The sequence below is a fragment of the Paramisgurnus dabryanus genome, chromosome 3, assembly GCF_030506205.2.
Source record: "Paramisgurnus dabryanus chromosome 3, PD_genome_1.1, whole genome shotgun sequence".
In the NCBI taxonomy this organism is placed as follows: Eukaryota; Metazoa; Chordata; class Actinopteri; order Cypriniformes; family Cobitidae; genus Paramisgurnus; species Paramisgurnus dabryanus.
In genome coordinates this window covers 3,561,797-3,582,402 of record NC_133339.1, presented here as the reverse complement: position 1 = coordinate 3,582,402, position 20,606 = coordinate 3,561,797, and the positions used below count along the sequence as shown (strand labels likewise).

At 39.1% G+C, this 20,606-nt stretch overlaps 1 protein-coding gene across 1 annotated transcript in view; it reads left to right on the top strand.

Moving 5' to 3' along the window:
* prkar1b (protein kinase, cAMP-dependent, regulatory, type I, beta) overlaps window positions 1-20,606 on the top strand; it is an 80,365-nt gene that overhangs the window by 50,416 nt on the left and 9,343 nt on the right. Inside the window, exons 7-9 of the mRNA XM_065253008.2 lie at window positions 133-291; window positions 6,491-6,551; window positions 10,158-10,279. Coding sequence (XP_065109080.1) covers window positions 133-291; window positions 6,491-6,551; window positions 10,158-10,279 — 342 coding nt within the window. The remainder of the gene's footprint in view (window positions 1-132; window positions 292-6,490; window positions 6,552-10,157; window positions 10,280-20,606) is intronic.

Genomic DNA, 20,606 nt, shown 5'->3' with positions numbered 1-20,606 from the left:
TGTCAGTTATATGAAAAAAGAGATCCAGCAATCCTTAAAGATTGTCATCCCAATTTACAGTTCAAATCACATCTATACCTACATGATCTCTTGCTGGTAAAAACACAACAGCAGTTCTTTTTGTCTCCCCAGGTGTATGTAAACGGAGAATGGGTGACCAGCATCGGAGAGGGGGGCAGTTTCGGAGAGTTGGCTCTGATCTATGGGACACCCAGAGCTGCCACTGTTAAAGCAAAGACTGACCTGAAGTTATGGGGTATAGACAGAGACAGCTATCGACGGATCCTCATGGTATAAACACACTTACACGCTTAAATTACAAAGTATACACTGTGACATCTACACATGCCCATATGTATCTGTAAACTGTCACACTAAAAGTGTGTGTGCTTGTACAGAGTTAGGCAAATAAAATTGAGTGGCGCTCTCTGCATTGAGGTGCATATTTGCGGATGTTGAAATATTTCGAAGTTGCCTTGCGACACTTTGGGTTGGGTTTGGAGTGTTAGGAATTATGACTTTAACCAACAGATAACCCACATAGTTTTGTTACACTAGCACAGCTCCGTACAATTCAGTGTTTTTTCTTTAACATTTGGTTTAACGTTAGTACCAAACTTATTGTTTTGTGAGTATCAAGTGTAAGGGATGTTGTCATTGGAATCTGCTTGGAATTTGAATCTGCAGTCTTTTCCTGATAGCCCGCGCATTTCTTTATGATGCCATACATTCTTCAACAATCAGTGTGTGCACATTTCATGATGTCATGTGTTTTTTAATACTATCCGTGCGTTCGCATACTGTGGAGTGTGGACTAGTGATGCCCCGCTTTTATGAAATGATTTGGCCTGCCCTAGCCCGCCCCACACAACTGTATCTATTTTTACAACCCACCCACACCCTAGGCATTGTAATGTAAATGAAAACAGGCTTTATTTCAGCCTAAAAGTGGATTTAGCTATGCTCCGTTTTGTTTGACAACACATCGCAGTGTTTCCCACAGGATTTTGAGGAGACTGTGGTGGTGATGACGTCACCCGCTAATTAGCATATATGTGATGTCATCATGTCGTGTTTGCGTTTGATCGAGTGTTGGCACCTGAAATATGTTTCACTTCTACTCTTTGATCTGTATCTGCATTTGATCTGTATTATATATCAAATTATATTTTAAGCCGAATTAAGCTGTTTTAAATAGTGAAATAAAAATGTAAATGCGAATCATGAAAATTCTATTTGTGGGGGCCAGTGTTGATTCTGTGGTGGGCCACCACAAATAAATCAATGCATGGGAAACACTGCATCGAACGTCAACAAGAAGTGACATAACACAGATTCGCTTAGAGCTCCTTTAAACAAGCGCAATTTGAGCACAACAATCAACTGATTTCTATATGTATTTACACTTGAATAGAGCTGTGTCACCGTTTTCAGACATTTTTTAATATGATGACAGGTCTCATTCTTCTTTCTCTTTGGGCGACTCGGGATAGTAAAGTGTCCATAGAATGCACACTTCAAAATCTTGCTGAAAGTAGTACAGTAGGTAATCCAGGTACTTTTTGACTACTGTTTTTTGAAAACTATGAATTGGACATACTACTCGCATTGAATACGGATTTTCGTGATTTTTGATCCAAATTATATAGTATTGCTATGTACTGCTATTATAATATGCAATTTAAAGAAATAGTTTATGATGAAATGGGGAACATTGAAATTACACGCAACATATGAAGAGGTTTTTAAGAACATTTTTATCATATCATATATGAAGAGTTATGTTCTAAAACACGATAAACGACATTAAAAAATCAGTATTGTATCAGTTCAGTTTTAAAAAGTACATTCTTAATTTTAGGCAAAATCCAATATCCACCGTGTTATTCTGTCATCTTTTCTCCCTTTTTACCAAAACGCGATAAACGACACTCCCCCTTTTCTGCAGAATGCAATAAATCCGCTCCACAAATCACAGTGCACCATTCCACGCACTGTAAACAACAATGGCACCGCGTTGAATTTACACCGAATCCTAGTTTTCCTCATCTACTTTGTACTTCGTGATCAACAAACAAACAAAATAATACTTTGATAGCATTGATAAACCTGTGGTGGTTTTATTTAAGCGAGAGGCACTCTGGAGACGAAAAATTATGGTTGTTGTATGTCTTGTTACACTACAGCGTCAAGCTTCTGTCATGCTAACACATTGACCCCAGGGGATCTTATGAAAAACTTTATTTTACTGAAAACCATTATTTTACTCGAAGCCAACAAAAACTGAGCAGGACCAAAACATTTTACAGCTGATTGTTGTCAAAAAAGTTCAGCGACGACGTCCCGAGGATGACAGCAGCAATGACAGTGTTATTAATATGACAAAGTAAGTGTTTTGATTAATGCCATTAATGTTTATTTTTCAGTGTATGCCACTAGTTAACTAAATGAATATAACATGGCAAAGATGAATGCACATTTATATATTGATTCAATAGATTTATAGCATTTAAAAAAAAATCTTGTAATGGATTTATTGCATTTTGTGGAAAAAATATTCAGTTTTTATAATTAGGATGCTATGTGAAAGTTTGTAACAGAAAATAGTATTTTTCATCTTGTCACTTCATTGGTATAGAAAACACGTTTTAGTCAAAATGGATTTATTGTGTTTTGGAACAAAACTCTTCATATTGACTATTAATAGCAGTCAGTAAAAGACAGAAATTGAAGTCGTGATTCAGTCAAATGTGCTCTCTTCCTCGTGCAAACCTATCGTTTGACTACAAAAAGTTCTTTATACTACAATACTTGTACTTTTCTTTTATGGTACTTGTTTGAAATCAGTGAAATATCTAAAAAAAGGCATCATTTTCATCTTTCTTTATAAGCTCTCCGCTGTTTAGTGTAGATGCAATGTTGTTCCAGGTTAAAAAAAATTACGAAACTCCTTATCCTTTGGTATCCTTTAACTAAATACGTAGGTGCAACTTTGAAGTGACTCACTACCGATTTTTTCTCTCTTGTGTCACAGATCGAATATGGCCCATGAACGTGTAAGCAGAAAAGCGCATAAATTCTGATATTCTCAGACCGGTATCAGGCCCCATTCATATGTTGAAATAAATTGAATATGAATCAGAGACATACGTTCGCATTCGCAATGTAATCGGACAGATCGGATATACCCGTGTGAAGACGTGTCATACACTTTAAAATGGATGGGTTGTTTTTGACCCATAATGTCCCAGCAGTGTTCTGTCCAATGTTTAACCATTATGGGTAAAAAATAACCCAGCCATTTTTAGTGTGTATGTCAATGAAAAAGCGACATTTGCAAATGACGTCAAATCAGGTGGACACCCAGGTGCACATGACTCTTCTTAGCTTTGCAATGGAGGACGACAACTTAGTGAAGTAATGCTGAAGTTTTATGTCTTGTTACAAAAATAAAGCTGTATAATCCTGTATTTAAATATACAAGAGTGTCCATTGCATATCGTGACATTTTACTTTCTCTGTGGTTTAAACTGTTATGGACCAGTCAGTTTGTCTACCTTGAGTTGTTTCACCAAGTAAATCAGATACGGGTTGCTTTTAAAAGAATGATGTAAGCCGGTCGCCAAAAAAATCAGATATAGTCAACAAATCGGAATTGGGCATCAAGATCTGCAGTGTGAATCCGGCTTTATCTAAATGGGGTACTTCATCTGCAGCTGTGTGTGTGTGTGTGTTGTGGGAATGAGTAAATGAATATTTCTAATGCTCCACAAGCCTCCATAGTAACTGCTTTCAACACAAGAGTTTAATTCAGAAGTCTGTCTCCTCTTTCGGTTTCTTTTCTGTTGCTGTTGTCTTCTCTTATGCAAACACACACAGTTCAGTGAAACAAGAGACATGCTGTCACAATTCAGCTATGCCGAGCTGATCTTCATTAAGCTTTTGAATGATTTGTGTGTGTGTGTGTTTTTGTGTATGTGTGTGTGTGTCTGCAGTCAATAAAGACGTCAGTAATTCATACAGTTGTTTATTAAATGTATTATGTTCTGTCAAAATTGACCTATGTGTGTCTGTGTCATAATCTCTGTGTTTGAAAGAACCTCTGTATGTTTGAAGAAGATACAAACATCTTGATTTGTAATAAATAATAAATTGTCTTTCCATTGAATTGTTTGGAAAATACACACTCTTAGTTTCTTATAAATATGGATGGCTTAAATTAGATCACCACATGCTATATTATATTGTATTATAAGTAACCTGTATAATGTTTCTTACACAAATGTTTAATATACGTATTGTTGTATTTCCATGTTAGACACTTCACTAAGCTATAAAAAAAAAATTCTCAGTTATTTGAAGAGACAATAGCACGCACGCACACACATACAGTATATGCACCAGAAACCGAAGTTTCTTTACCTGAAGTGCATTAGTTAAAGGTATCAAGTTTCTTTCTTGTGTCTAGTAAAGAAATCTCTTCGCAGACTTATTTAGGCTTCATTAAATCCGTCTTTACAGAAAATATATTCTGTTTATTTGGGAAATGTGGCTGAACTAATCCATTAAGCCTGACCAACACTTGCCGGAACGCTGTAGATCATGATGTCATACCTCACTTAAGGACAGCTTAGATGTCCTGATGTTTTTGTATCTTCTTAAACGCCAGGGGTGGAGGGGTCACTGACCTCGTAAGAGAGATGGTCTTCACCGCCCAGCTTACAGATACAATCTGTTGTCTCAGATTTGCATGTTGTTTAATGTAATGTTTTCCAATTCAAGTTTGTTTTTTCATTGCCCATGAAGTTTTCAGTAATAATTTAAGTAGGTCTATCAGCTTTGTTTAGGTGTTTGTTGTTAAAGGGATAGTTCACCCAAAAATGAAAATAATGTCATTAAAACTCGTAAGACCTCCGTTCATCTTCGGAACACAGTTTAAGATGTTTTAGATTTAGTCCGAGAGCTTTCTGACCCTCCATTTAAAATGTATGTATGGTAAACTATCCATGTCCAGACAGGTAATAAAAACATCATCAAAGTAGTCCATGTGACATCAGTGGGTCAGTTAGAATTTGTTGAAGCATCGAAAATACATTTTGGCCCTAACATAGCAAAATTAAGATTTTATTTAGCATTGTCTTCTCTTCCATGTCTGTTGTGAACCACATGCACGAGACTGCAGTGATGCTGCTGACGTACAACGCTGCTGACATGTTATCTGGTGCGCCCCAACTTTTTTTTTGCGCCCGAGCTTCGTTTACAGTCTGAGGGAGACGCATACTGTAAGTTTAAAAAAATCTTCGCAAACATGTCTGAGGATAACACGTCAGCAGCATGGTATGTCAGCAGTGTCACTGTGCACGGGCATTCGCAACAGACACAAAAGAGAAGACAATGCTGAATAAAGTCGTAGTTTTGGTCCTTTTTGGACCAAAATTAATTTTTCGATGCTTCAACACATTCTAACTGACCCACTGATATCATATGGACTACTTTGATGATGTTTTTATTACCTTTCTGGACATGGACAGTGTACCGTACATACATTTTCAAAGGAGGGTCAGCTAGTTCTTGGACTAAATCTTAAACATCTTAAACTGTGTTCCAAAGAGATGAACGGAGGTCTTATGAGTTTGGAACGACATGAGGGTGAGTCATTAATGACATTATTTTTATTTTTGGATGAACTAACCCTTCATAAGTTCATAGGTTAGTAAGTACATTGAAGAAGGGACCCAAGCTATATCTAGAAACCTGATCACCATAAAGACTCACGTTAAAGCATGTCAAAGAGCAACAACTTGGCAACCCTCCAAAACATCCTAGACACCATCTACAGTAGTTATGTTGTAGTACTCGAGACCGGCCTTGGTATCGATAGATTATTTTTTGATTGTCTTGATCTTGTCTTGGTCTCAACTGTCTTTGGTCTCGGGTCTTGTCTTGGTCTAAGACTTAGTGGTCTCAGGATTTCATTTCAAGATGTCAAGACCACAACTGCGGGAATTGCACCAAATTGCTGGTCTTGATTTACGTGATATCATACTTAATGTGATTGGATGAAAACGTATTTTGTTAACTTTTTCGGTTGTGCTGGTAAGAGATGAATTGGGGATTGTCCAAAAATATATCCGTCAACAAATTAACACAAAGGCCCACAATATCCAACAACAATTCCATCCATTTTTTTATGGTCTCGGTCTCATCTTGGTCTTGCTAATACGATTAGCAGCCACATAGCAATGTCTTGGCAACCAGCTTATGTGTTTCTATGAGTTTTGTTCCTAGCATTGGAAACTGAAAAAGACTTTGATTCAAAGCAGAAAGACCACTATTTCATTTAATCTAGAAGTGTATATTATCCATAAGTTTGTTCTCATTACAGTGTTTCGTATTGAAGTACTGAACGTCTAATAAGAGGGCAAAAGCTTTTGCTATCTGTAGCCATCCTCCACGTGTCTTCTAACTGTTGCTTCAATGTGTTTTATAGGGAAGCACGCTGAGGAAGAGGAAGATGTATGAAGAGTTTCTGAGTAAAGTGTCCATACTTGGTAAGTTTTGTTGGACCAAACTCTTTAGAACCTACGAAAACTTTTATTTCTAATAGCTCTTGATTGACAAACACCACTGTGGTACGCACTGCCCGTTCCAAACCCACTTACATTCCAGCAGCTTTGTTTGGTGAGAGAGACAAAGAGGAGCGAGAGAGAAACATTAAGATGGTCAGTTTGGCAGTGACCCCTCGTCCTTCAGCACCCTGAGGTCACTCGTCCCTCTAAATGGGGTTATTAAATGCCTGAACAAACACACTCCTCCTCTCGGTTTCCTCTGTTTTTCTTTCTCTCTGTATTCTCTGTTTCAGAGCCCTGTCACGGCCTGTCTTCAAACGCCCACCTCTCTCGCTCTTCAAACATCTTTTCTTTGCTCTTCTTCTGGCTTTTAAGGGGGGCATGTTGTTGTTTGTTTTAGATTTTTACGATTGCAGCAAAATCGGTAAGAGTTGCTTTGCGATGTTTGTGGGAGTGTTACGAATACTGGTAGGAATATGCTCAAATCAACACCCTTCTGTACTAATCAAATACAATAGTTTTGTTATATATCGACACTGGAGTTTTTTTTTACTGCGTTGCATTGAGATACAACATTGGGAACGTGTATACAAAAATATGTTGTTTAACCCCTTAAATGCATGATTGTTTATTACATATGTGATCCTGGACCAAAAAACCAGTCTTAAGTACCACATGTATATTTGTCGCAATAGCAAACAAAAAAGGTATGGGTCAAATGATCGATTTTTCTTTTATGCCAAAAATCATTAGGATATTAAGGATGAAGTATCATGTTCTATGAAGATATTTTGTAAATTTACTGTAAATTGATCAAAAATGGATTAATCATGAACTCTTTCCCCGCCATTGACGAGTTATCGTGTCAATTTAGAGAAAACACTTGCATAAAAAAAGTGTTCCTAATGAATTTTTATGTTAATCTGCAATACAAAACTTACCCAATTTATGAAAAAACTGAAACCAAAATGTTATTTACTAATTTTAAACTTTTTGATAATCGTTCTGCATCTGATCTCTGATCATAAAATGCAATTATTTCAGTTTTTTACAAAAAAAAATTTTTTTTAAAGAAAAATATCCATATTTAAGAGTTAATAAGCAGAGAAAAAATATAGATAGGATGAAACATTTTTGTTCATTTGATACATTTTCTGTTCTTTCATTTGATATATTTGTATTTAAATATTTTTAAAAGAAAATTTTCCTGGAATGCATTGTGTAAAACTTTTGTAAAAATCACAAAAAAATTCTGGCGGACAACTTTTCAAAAAAATGGCTGGCGGCGAATGAGTTAATAATATGTGTTGCTAAGGACTTCATTTGCACAACTTTAAAGGCGATTTTCTCAATATATTTCGATTTTTGTACCCTCAGATTCCAGATTTTTGCCAAATATTGTCCTATCAAACCATACATTCATGAAAAACTTATTAATTTTGGTTCCAGATGATGTATAAATGTAAAAAAATTTACCTTTATGACTGGTTTTGTGGTCCCTGGTCACATATTTGGGTCTTTAATGACCCAGACATCGACATCTAAACTTATTATTAAACTGTCCTAATACTTAAAGGGCACCTATTATGCAAAATTTACTTTTATCATGTGTTTGGACATAATGTGTGTTGGCAGTGTGTGAACCATAGACTGTAAAAAAAGATGGACGACGTGATGTCGCCTCCCTCCATTGTAATGAATTGAAGCCAAAAATGTCCGTCCACGGTCGCCGCCATGTTACGTAAAAACGTCAGTTTGGAGCCAGGGCATGCGCAGAAGGAATCGTCCGTGGAACCAGAGGCGGAGCCGCGGTATCAAACTTCCACCCAAACGCTCGCATGACCAATTAAACCACGCCAATCTTAACGACACGCCCCGTTTCTATAGCATCAAATAACTAGCTAAAATGAAAGTTATCACAAAAATGAACACTTGAACATATATCAATGTGGTAACAACTACTTAAAAGGACTAAAACTATCTTTCAGAAACTTTTATTGGAAGTGTAAATAATTTTTTTTTTTAGAGCAGAGTCCCATTTGTTTGAATGGAGAGGGCGGGGTTATGACTTGTACTGCAGCCAGCCACCAGGGGGCGATCAAAGAGCCAGAGGCTTCACTTTTCAAGACTTATGAGGCACACCCGGTGTGAACACAACCACCCTACGATGAAAAAAATCCACCTGCTCCTTGTTTTTTTAATCCCTATTAAACCAAAGTAGTCTCATTATACATGCCATTCTGATTCTCTTATCAATGTGAGGTCACACTGATAAATCCCCGCCCACTTACAGTCCTGCATTACCATAGTTTTCACCCTCAGCGATTTGTACTCTGTCCACTAGATACTATTGTCTCAGACTGTACTAATCAGATTTATTAGATCTGAAAGCGCTTACTGTTTGTTGGTAAGGCAGTGAGGAGCTATAGCTCATTTGCATTTAAAGGTACAGGCATTAAAACAGCGTGTTTATGCTCCCACCCAAATAGGGAAATTTTGGACTTGCTAAATTATCTGTGGAGTATTTTAAGTTGAATCTTAACAGACACATTTTAGGCACACCTGAGACTTATATTACATCTTGTAAAAAGAGGCATAATAGGTGCCCTTTAATTTACAATTACAAAATGATAAAATAAAGCATATTTTATTATATTTTGACATTTTGTCATCAAACAGACTCCCAAAATATACAACATTATAATTATTCTGTAATCTTAGGTCTCTGAAAAAAGTATTTCATGTAAATGCTTTATATTCATATTTTCACATATCTATACAATACTTTTGGTAGCTTTGAGAGTTTTTCTTTTATACAGAATATGAAGTCTTCCTTAAACAAATACTACACAGTCAGATTTTCGCATTAACCGACCCGGTTACATTTTTACGCTACAGTATCCCGACAGAGGAATGTGTTAACATAGACACATGTTGATTTTTTTGTTTTCTAGCTAGCGGCTCGTGTTACAACTAAAGCAGGTGGACGTCTGCCCAGGCGTGAGGATGTCTTAGCCAGCCTGATAAAGTGACCATTAGTCTGGGGCATGCAGACAGGCCGGCCCCAACACGCACACACACATACACACACGCTTAAGCCGTGCACACATACACACACACACACACACACATCGCTCTTTAACTATTAACATGTTAATATGAGGACTGATCGCTTGCTACTGTATTTCTGCATCCTGCATTCTAACGTGATGAGATGATGGGAAACAGGGATAAAGGGAAATGAAAATAGACGGACGGAATAAACAATCGAGTCCCTGCAGAGGCCTTCGTTATTATTTACAGCTGTAGAATGAGGCGGGCGGCGCAGGAGTCCGGCACGTTTTAGCGCGGTCGTGTTTGTGGGTGGTACGCCTGTTGATGGATGCTGGAAGGTGGGAATAACCTCTGGAATGTGACGGGTCTCTTGAATAATGGCTTTGGGGATTTATTTCTCACAGTATGTTGTAGATCTTAAGTTGTGAGGATTTACTTTTGGCATCACCGATTTCAGATTACGACCTGGCATTGAAGTTTTGCTCCAGCTTCGTGAATAAATGTTTGACTCTCTTTAACGTTCATCTTTTGCAGAATCTCTTGATAAGTGGGAGAGGTTGACGGTGGCCGATGCCCTGGAGCCTGTGCAGTTTGAAGATGGAGAGAAGATTGTCGTTCAAGGAGAACCTGGAGATGACTTCTTCATAATAACAGAGGTGTGTACAGGAAATCTTTGTTCATCACAGATATTTAAGGCCGGCCTGTCGTCTCGTATACCTGTTTCAGCAGGCTGAAAAGAGGAGAATGGTTCTCTTGGTTCCTTATGAGGTTTCTCATGAGTTTAATCATGAGTTGAGCTTGATAGGGCCATAGACGCTCAATTTCGGTTAACATTCTTGCTGCTGTCGACAATACAGAACGCATTAAGAAGTTCAGAACCCCTTGGCAGTGCTTATTCAGCGCGTAGTTTCTGCCAGATCTATGAACAATATTTTGATTAACTCCACATTCATAGTTAAAAAGTCAAGGGGGGATTCTTAACTATTCTCATTCCCATGTCTGCTCTTATTCTTTCTCTCCCTCTTTTTCTTCTTAGCAGCACTCATCACAATTGCTCTTTTAATATAATCAGGCTGTTGAGTGATTGCTCTTCCCCTTCATTTGGCTGCCCTTGTTCTCAACCTGCGTTCCCAAGATGCTCTCTATGTATCCACCTGCCTATTGCTTGCTTATCAGTGATGTTCGTAATGAAATGTTGCTCGTACTTGAGGATAGGGAATAAAGAAAACCCCTACCCATCACCATTAAACTCATCCTGGAGCACATTAATAATGTCCCAGGGTTTTACTTTTCTAAGGAATACGATTCTTGTCTTGATCTTGTAATCTGGGCCAACAAGCAACCACCCAACAGCCTAGCAATGCCTTGACAAACACCCACTATATACAAAACAAAACATTTTGTACAGACAATTCATCAAAAAGTTTGTAGGTTATTCTAAAGAGCTGATGTTGATATTCAATACTACATAGAGAGCTGTTCTTAGGACAGATTTACTGCAGATTTGAGAGTAAAGACGCTCAGGTAAACTCACAAATATGTGCATTTGGAAAAGGGCTTTGAATGAATTTTTCCTTTGGGAAAAGTTTAAATCTGCAATTAATGACCCATGTAAAGTACACTGGAAAAGCACACATCAGTAGCTGGAAGGTTAGATGGTCACTGGAGATCACTGAAAGGAGAGTCTGCAAGATACACGCACATCTGCAAGTGTGACCCATACAGCACTTGTTTTGCAGTCGTTAAAAGGTGTGTCATTCTACTCCCTCTCTCTTTGGCTGTTGTAAAAGTAATGATGTGATCATCCCAGTTGAAAATCCTAAATATCAAACATGTTTGATATGATTATGGTGGCCCTGATTTGCTTGCAAGCACATCGGAAAGTGTAAGTAGATATGAGTTTGTATGTAAGTAGATTACATACAAAGTCAATGCAAAGATGCGATCAGACGCGTCCTCATGCGGGGCTATGCGAATGGCGCGATTGCCCCAAAAACACACGCTATTCGCCCCAAACGCGCCTTTGCACAAGTTGAAAATATTCAACTGAAGCGAAAAATTTGCATGAGACAAAGTTAAATCTCGCGAGTAATCTAGAGCGAGCAATGCTATGCGTTTGGTGTGTACATAGCATAAGATTTGATCTGTTAATATCACTCATTACACGATAATCTGAGCCAAACATCGGAACCGATTGTCTCTCGGATTCTCGGTAGGGAAAATTGGGGTAAATTTTGGGCAATAATCCTGTAGTGTTGCAAACTATTTTCAGTGGAATGTAGCTAAAGCATCCTTGAAAAGACGCTTAATGTCGCTAGATTACGTCATTATATAAGTATGTCAGTGATGTCATCATTGTTTTTGCATTCTGACTACACTGGCACTTAAAGGTGCTCTAAGCGAATTGACGCGTTTTAGACCATAAAACATTTTTTGTTACATACAGCAAACATCTCCTCACTATCTGCTTGCTGCCTGTCCGCTGATCAAACTGTAAAAAAACGCGATCTCTGTAGATAGCCCAGGCTTCACAAACGGCAATAACAACACAGTGGCCAAACCAGAAAACCAAACAGAAACCATAACAAAGTATTCCATAAACAGGTATTTATCCTGTCTGTAGGTTTTTGCATATATTTATACCTGTTCATTTTACATATTGCATATGTTTAATGTAATGTATGCATAAATAAAAATACAATTTAGCCATACTATGGCTTCAATAGTCTATAAAATTAATAACTTTATTAAAAACAAGATTCTGTCTAATCAATACTTATCTGTTGTTATCTTCTGGGCATTTTCACTTTAACATTATTAACTTTAAATTGCTCATATTTTAAAACTGTGGTGAGCATTTAGTTAAAAGCTATAGTGCAGGGGTCGGCAACAGGCGGCCCGCGGGCCAAGAGTGGCCCGCCAGCAATATTTTCTGGCCCGCCGGATTATTTTGGAAGTCCGTTTTTTTTATCAGACTATTTTTATTTTACAATAACAGTTTACAAATATGGCTCCTTTCATTCCTTCATTCGTTTTTTCAAATTGAAACCAAAAAGAAAACAAAGAAAAACGACTTGTTTTTCTATTATTTATTCTCTAAACTAAAATGAAAAAAAAAACAAATAGGCCTAACGACTCGTTTTCCGATTTTCTGCTTGTGCGCTCAGATCAAAAATAGAAAAAATTAATGAAACGGGTTAAGACTAATTTTTATTTAACACTTTAGCAGACATATACCAATGAAATAATTTTAAACAGATCAGGAACTATTGTGGTAACAGATTACAGCCGTTTTAATAATGGTTTGAATAGCAACCATGCGCCAGTTTTATTCGCTTACAGTCCGACTTTTGAACTTTTTTCATGATTATTTATTCGTTATAAATAATATGTATTACCTGATAAAACATATTTGCACTAAATGCTGCACAAAACTCTTCCACTAGCCTACTTGAGAAAAGCCGTAGCCGCGAGGCGATTTCCCCGCTGCATAGTGTATGAAACGCCCAAAAGGATTCATGCGGTGCATGATGAAATTTTAAAGTATAAAGACGGTAGCGGAACTCTGGGGTACCTATACTTTGGACGAAGCGTGTGGTCTGACTGACAATAGCCCTCTCTTGACAGCGTATCCGCACTTCATTCTGACCACCTGTTCAGCTTTTTTTTCTTTGCTGACAGTACAATGTTAAAATAATATTTATATTGACACAAACACACTTTTTGTATAGCATTTATAATTGTTATAGGCTATTTAATCTCTCTCTTTCAGTTAGAGACATTTGAATTTGAGATTCTGGAAACAAGATTTAGGTTTTGCGGACCCATCAGGTCGGGAAATAAAGCGTGTGAACACAGAGTGTATTTTAAGCATTGCTGAATAGAAACTTGTGGGAGCTGGACGAAAAAAAAACAGTCCCGTGCAGACCTCCTTAAACCTTAGGTGTGTATGTGTGTGTCCCGAATAAATGATAATTAAAAAAGGAATAAAGTTCAAAAGCCGGACTGTAAGAGACTTTTATGGGAGCATAAATGCCTGTAAAATGTTACCACTATAGCACTTGATCTGCTTAAAATGATTTAATTGATATATGCCTATAAAGGTGTTAAGTTAAGGAATAAATAATGGAAAAACAAGTCGTTTTTTTCATTTTTTTTATTTTTGTTTTTAATTTGAAAAAAAAAAAACGATTGAACAAATAATACACGGACCCATCATATTCCATGATTATAGGCCTATTGCGGGTGCAAACAGATAAAGAAACAGCAGAACAACCATGTTTTAAGCTATTTTTAATGCCGTCTTCCGTCTTTTAAATAGGAAATAAAAACAATGTTGCTTGACAAAAGATTAGATTAAATTCAAAATAAAAATAAAAATCAGCTGGCCCGCCATCTACTGGCTAAAAAAAATATTGGCCCGCGACCAAAGTTACTTGCCGACCCCTGCTATAGTGAGTGGTGTGTTTCTGTACATTTTTATCATCAAAAAACAATATAAACTGAAAAACATGTATAACGTGAAATATTCCGTTCCGTGAAATAAAATGACTCATTCCGTGAAATAGATTTTTGGTCATTCCGCCCACCCCTAGTGTCCGTCTTGCACGCGCATGCATCCGTGTTCGAAACGATTCTTATTTAAATTATTACTCTACCATGCCGTCCGGGACCAATGATTTGAAAAAACAATCGGATAGATGAAGAAAAGTAGCAGATCCACCATTGCAAACAAAGTTTAGAACAAACAACAAGGAAACAAAGAACAGGAATCAAACATTATGGTGACGAAAAGGTTCCCAAGCTGAAAGAAGTGAAAATAAAAGAAGAAAACAAAGCAAATGCTGTCTACTGCCTATGTGTAATTGTTGGTAGTAGAGTGTCCTGTCTCAATGTTTTTTCTTTACTGTCCACGCAGTTTCAAATTTTGGGCTGCACACGGACAGTGCCTGTGGACGACCGCGGACCCTCCTGATGACGAAAATTACGTCATGCGTACAGCGCACATAAGTGGATGCCCTATTATACCTTCGGCTTTACTCTCCAACTATATTTTAATACAGCTAAAAACCTAAAAAAGTTTTTCACGGCTTCTTTTGTCAGACAGCAAAACAAGTATGAAATAGTGACTAAATGTGACCCATTTAACTACACGTTTTTAACCAGCAGTCTTACTTTTACTTAACTATTAAAGGCCGTTGGGGTAAAAAACTGTGCAACTATGTTTGTGTTTATTTGCCCAAATAGTCCAGTTTCAAAACAAATGAGGAGCAAACAATACCCAGAAAATGATGTGAAACGCTGTTTTGTAGGTACGCAGCTCATTCAAGCGACATCTGTATATAGTCTGATCTGAATGTCCTGCTTAGCTCACTGGACAGAGAGCAGATGCAGAAAGAGATGCTCGTGGGGCGGTAAAGGGCCCACGAAATGCACACAGATCTCAAGCTACGACTCATCCAAAATGTCGCTAAATTTGTTGCTATGTGCTTTTTGTAAAAAAAAGTCACTAAAGGGGTCTGAAAAGTCGCTAAGGGCACACTCACACTATTCAAACCAAACTGTGGTCAGGGGACGTTTGACCTCCAAAGCCGGGTTTGTTTGACTAGTGTGATCAATCTGTTCCGCGCCCGTGCACAGTTTGGCTAATCGCACCCTGGCTAGCTTGCAGAGGTTGGCTTAGGCGCGAACTTATCAGACCGATAACCGATAATATTAAAAATAAGCAGTTATCGGCCGATAACGATATGTCGGCCGATATATCGTGCATCCCTAAATGGCATGTGAGAGGGCTGTGTGTCATCGTGCACCAAACGACTTATAAAAAACACAAATTTAACATTATGATGGGCTCCAGTGTTAAGAGAGCGCTTTACTTCATGCTTTGTTAAAAAAAACGCATCCTACGCAAACCTTTGGTTTGGATGGTGTGAGTGCGCCCTAAATCTAGCAACAAAGTCACCAAGTTGGCAACACTGGTATTTATTATATTTTATATTGTATTCTATAGATCAGGGGTCTCCAACATGGTGCCCGCCAAAGCACATTCTATTAATAGTCTTAATTGTAAAATGTATTTATTACATATTTTTTATATTAGCTTGGCATCTTTTATGTATGTTAACATTTTAGACAATACTAAAACAAGTAAAATAAAATAAAATCATCAAGTAAAACAAAATGGTTTTTAGTAGACTATATCAAAAAGTAGCCCTCCAGATTGTTTTATCCATTGTGGTAGCCCTTGCTTACAAAAAGGTTGGAGACCCCTGCTATAGATAATATTGAATAATCAATCTCTGAATTCTGTTTCTTTTGTTCAATTTGATTAAAATGGTTCGGTTCTATTTTCTAGTTTTCTAGCATCAATCTCAGACCCGTTTACATTTATATCATCTGTTCATGTGTCATGGGTCAAGTGAAAGCAGGTCAGAATCACAGATAAAAATAAGCAAAGAAGCCTTTTGCATGAGACATCATCCTGTCTCGCGCTTGTTTGTCTCTCTCTCTTCCTCCGTCCCCGCCTGATTCCCAGAGCAAAGCGCCAGCGGTTCAGGGATGGAATGTGAGCTCCAAACTTTCACACAGGGTCAGGCCCAGACTCCAGACCCAAGCAAGGGAACCAGAAAACAGACACCGTGACACACAGCTTGGGAAGGAAGATAGTTTGCTCCAGGGCAGCCGAGTGTGTCTGCTGTCCGACTCACTTTATTTTGACAGATCTGTGCTTTTATGGCCCTTTATTGCACTTTGTATGGTTTCGGCCTACACACACACACACACACACACACACACGTCTAATTACACACTAAGCATGAAGATTAAAGGACACGTATTGACCACTGTATAGGTTACACAGATCACTGAAATGCAGATTATAGAAAATCTAAATTTGTATGAAAACATCTGGAGATTATAATTGAATTAGTTGATCTCAGACTAATAAAGCGAGGAATCTAAAATCAAGAATGATGTTTCCTGTGAAGTATTCCTGTGATCTGTTTGTCTGACAACCACATGTTTTGCTCGCATGAATATATTATTCAGTACACATTGGTTGCTTGTTGACTGTGTCACAGACCAACTATGTTTTGATTTGTCACATTATTATGACTTTTCGTCTTGCTAACTTTGGCAATGGTAAATGTTATGATCATAAAGTTGTAAGTTACCAAGACACCTGCTCTCACTGTTTTTAAATGTGTATCATTTGCGTGTTCCTGTGCTCGCGAGTTGGCATCGCAAGGTCACGATCCTCAGGGAAAGCACATACTGGTAAAATCTTCGCTTTGGATAAAAGCGTCTGCCAAATGCAAGAGTCTAGGACCGATGAGTGATCTTCACTTACTTCGGTCCCGGTGGGCCACTGGCCTGCAGGGTTTAGCTCCGGCCCTCATTAAACACACCTGAATAAGCTAATCAAGCATTACTTGATTACAGGCAAGGATGTTTAAGGTTGAAACTAAACTTTGCCGGATACTGGCCCTGGGTCAGTATCAGGACCGGAGTGAGACAGCCCTGCTCTACAACATACTGAACGAATCAAACTGTTTACATTCGACTGTTTGTGTTTCCTCTCTCTTCCCCCAGGGTACAAACAGTTTTTATTGAATGTATGTTAAACAGGCTTTCCCACAGAGGCTGAAACAATTTGCCGCCCATCGCGAGACTTTCAATTTGCTACTGATGTAAAACCAACAACCTCAGGGCATCCCCATGATGTCATGATTCTGCAGCCAAGATCCTGTGCATACCGAAACGCTGATCCATCAGGGTCACAATAAAACATTAAAGAAAGCGTTTGCATTAAGTAATAAGCTTTAAGCTTAAGCTTTTTTATTATTACATTTCTGATTCCCTTAAATATATTTTTCACTTAACTTAGTTGTATATATATAAAAAAATGAAACCTAAAAGAGCATACGAGACATAGATTTCACTACAGGTTGTATATGCATATAACTGTGTATGTGAAAAATTAAAATCTTGAATCTACAGAAAAAAGAAAGTAGAAAACAGAAGAAACTGTTATTATGTACCACATAATTGTAGGCAGTGGTTGCACATTGGGATTATAATGAGATGAAAGGCCCGTCTGGCATATTAAAATGTAATGTTCTGACTTCTTTTCATATATTCATATACTCCTACTTTTCCCATTAAATTTGTTTTTAACTGTACTTTGATCAAACCTCATGGAATAACCTTACTTATCCTAAAGCATTTGTTTTATGGGCATGCATTACAACAGATCATGTGACTTGTTTAAAAGACGTTACCGTTTATTCTTAGCAAACACACGATAAAATGGGTGAGAAAATTTCAGAGACTTACACTGATCCCAATAGATATCATAGAAATAGACCAAAATATCGTAGAGGCTGAAGGGTCAGCGCTTTTGACTTGGGCCAGTTTGCAACCATTCAGGTACCCTAGTTGCTGCATAAAAATGCCATAGCAACCACACAGAACACCCTACCAACTGCTTAGGAATGCCCGAGCAACCACAGTTAACTCCCTAGCAACTGTATAGGAATGCCCTAACAACCACACGGAACCCCCTACCACTGCATTGGAATGCCCTAGCAACTAGCAACCACCCAGAACACTAACAATTGCATAGGAATGCCCTTAACACAGAACACCCTAGCAACTGCATAAGAATGTCCTAGCAACCACATGGAACACCGAAGCGATGCATAGGAACAGCATGTCAACCACAAGAAACACTCTGGCAACTGCATATAGGAACGCCCTTATCCCATAACGCCCTAGCAATTACATAGGAACGTCTTGACAACTACACAGAACACCCTATCAACTACATAGGAAGGCCCTGGAAACCACAGGGAACACCATAGCGACTGCATAGGAATGCCATAGCAACCGCATGGAACAACCTAGCAATTGCATAGGAATGCCCTAGCAACCAAATAGAACATCCTAGCAACTGCATAGGAATGCCCGAGTAACCACATGAAACACCCTAGCAACTGCATAGGAATGCCCTAGCAACCACATACAACATCCAAGCAACTGCATAGGAATGCCTTAGCAACCAATTAGAACATCTTAGCAACTGCATAGGAATGCCAGATTAACCACACTGAACACCATAGAAACTGCATAGGAATGTCCTAGCAACCACATGGAAGACCGTAGCAACTGCATAGGAACAGCATGTCAACCACAAGAAACACCCTAGCAACTGGATAGGAACGCCCTTATCCCAGATCACCCTAGCAACTACATAGGAATGCCTTAGCAACCACATGGACACTCTAGCAACTGCATAGGAATGCCTTAGCAACCACATGGACACTCTAGCAACTGCATAGGAATGCCTTAGCAACAACATGCAACACCCCAGCAACTGCATAGGAATGTCTTAGCAACCACATGGACACTCTAGCAACTGCATAGGAATGCCTTAGCAACCACATGGAACACCCTAGCAACTGCATAGGAATGCCTTAGCAACCAAAGAACATCCTAGCAATTGCATGGGAATGCCCTAGCATCCACATAGAACATCCTAGCAACTGCATATGAATGCCTTAGCAACCAAATAGAACATCTTAGCAACTGCATAGGAATGCCAGAGTAACCACATGAAACACCCTAACAACTGCATAGGAATCTCCTAGTAACCACACTGAACACCCTAGCAACTGCATAGGAATGCCATAACAACCACAATGAGCACACCCTAGCAACTGCAAAGGAATGCCCTTGCAACCACTCAGAATACTCTGCATAGGAACGCCTTAACAACTACCCAGGACGCCCTAACTGTGCTTTCACACCGCCACCGGCGAGAGTGTCAATAAAAGCTCTGGCTGCCCTACTAACGCCACTATAGAAAAGGTATAGTGGACGCTCTGACGCTCGAATGCTTCCACCTTCCGATTGGTTGCCGCCGATCCGCGTCATAGCTCATTACCATAAAGTTGAGCTGATTTCAACTCTCCTCGACACTCACGCTGTACATGACGCGCATTTTCATAGAAAATAAATGACTTCTGGCCACTTTGACGCTCTCGCTGGTGGCGGTATTAAAGCACAGTAACAATTGCATATGAATGCCCTAGCAACCACACAGAATGCCATTGCAACAGCTTGTGAACGCCTTAACAACCACCCAGGAAACCCTAGCAACCACATAGGAACACCCTGGCAGCCACCCAGGACGCCCTAACTGTGCTTTTACACCGCCACCGGCGAGAGTGTCAATAAAAGCTCTGGCTGCCCTACTAACGCCACTATAGAAACCCTAGCAACCACATAGGAACACCCTGTCAGGAACACCTGGAACACCTTAGCAACCACATAGGAACACCCTGGCAGCCACCCAGAACACCCTGGCAACCACATAAAAAAGCCCTAGCAACCACACCAAATACCCTAGCAGCTGCATAGGAATGCCCTAGCAACCACACAGAACGCCATTGTAACAGCATAGGAACTCCTTAACAACCACCCAGGACACCCTAGCAACCACATAGGAACACCCTGGCAACCGCATAGAAATGCCCTAGCAACCACATGCCCTAGCAACTACACCAAATACCCGAGCAGCTGCATAGGAAAGGCTTGGCAATCACCCTAGCAACCGCATAGGAACACCCTGGCAGACACATAGAAATGCCCTAGCAACTGCATGAGAATGCCCTAGTAACCACACCAAATACCCTAGCAGCTGCATAGGAAAGCCTTGGCCACCACCCAGAAAGCCCTAACAACTGCATATGAATTCCCTAGCAACCACACAGAATGTCATCGCAACAGCATGTGAACGACTTAACAACCACCCAGGACACCCTAGCAACAACATAGGAACACCCTGGCAACCACATAGAAATGCCCTAGCAACCACACTAAATACCCTAGCAGTTGCATAGGAATGCCCTAGCAACCACACAGAACGCCATTGTAACAGCATAGGAACTCCTTAACAACCACCCAGGACACCATAGCAACCAC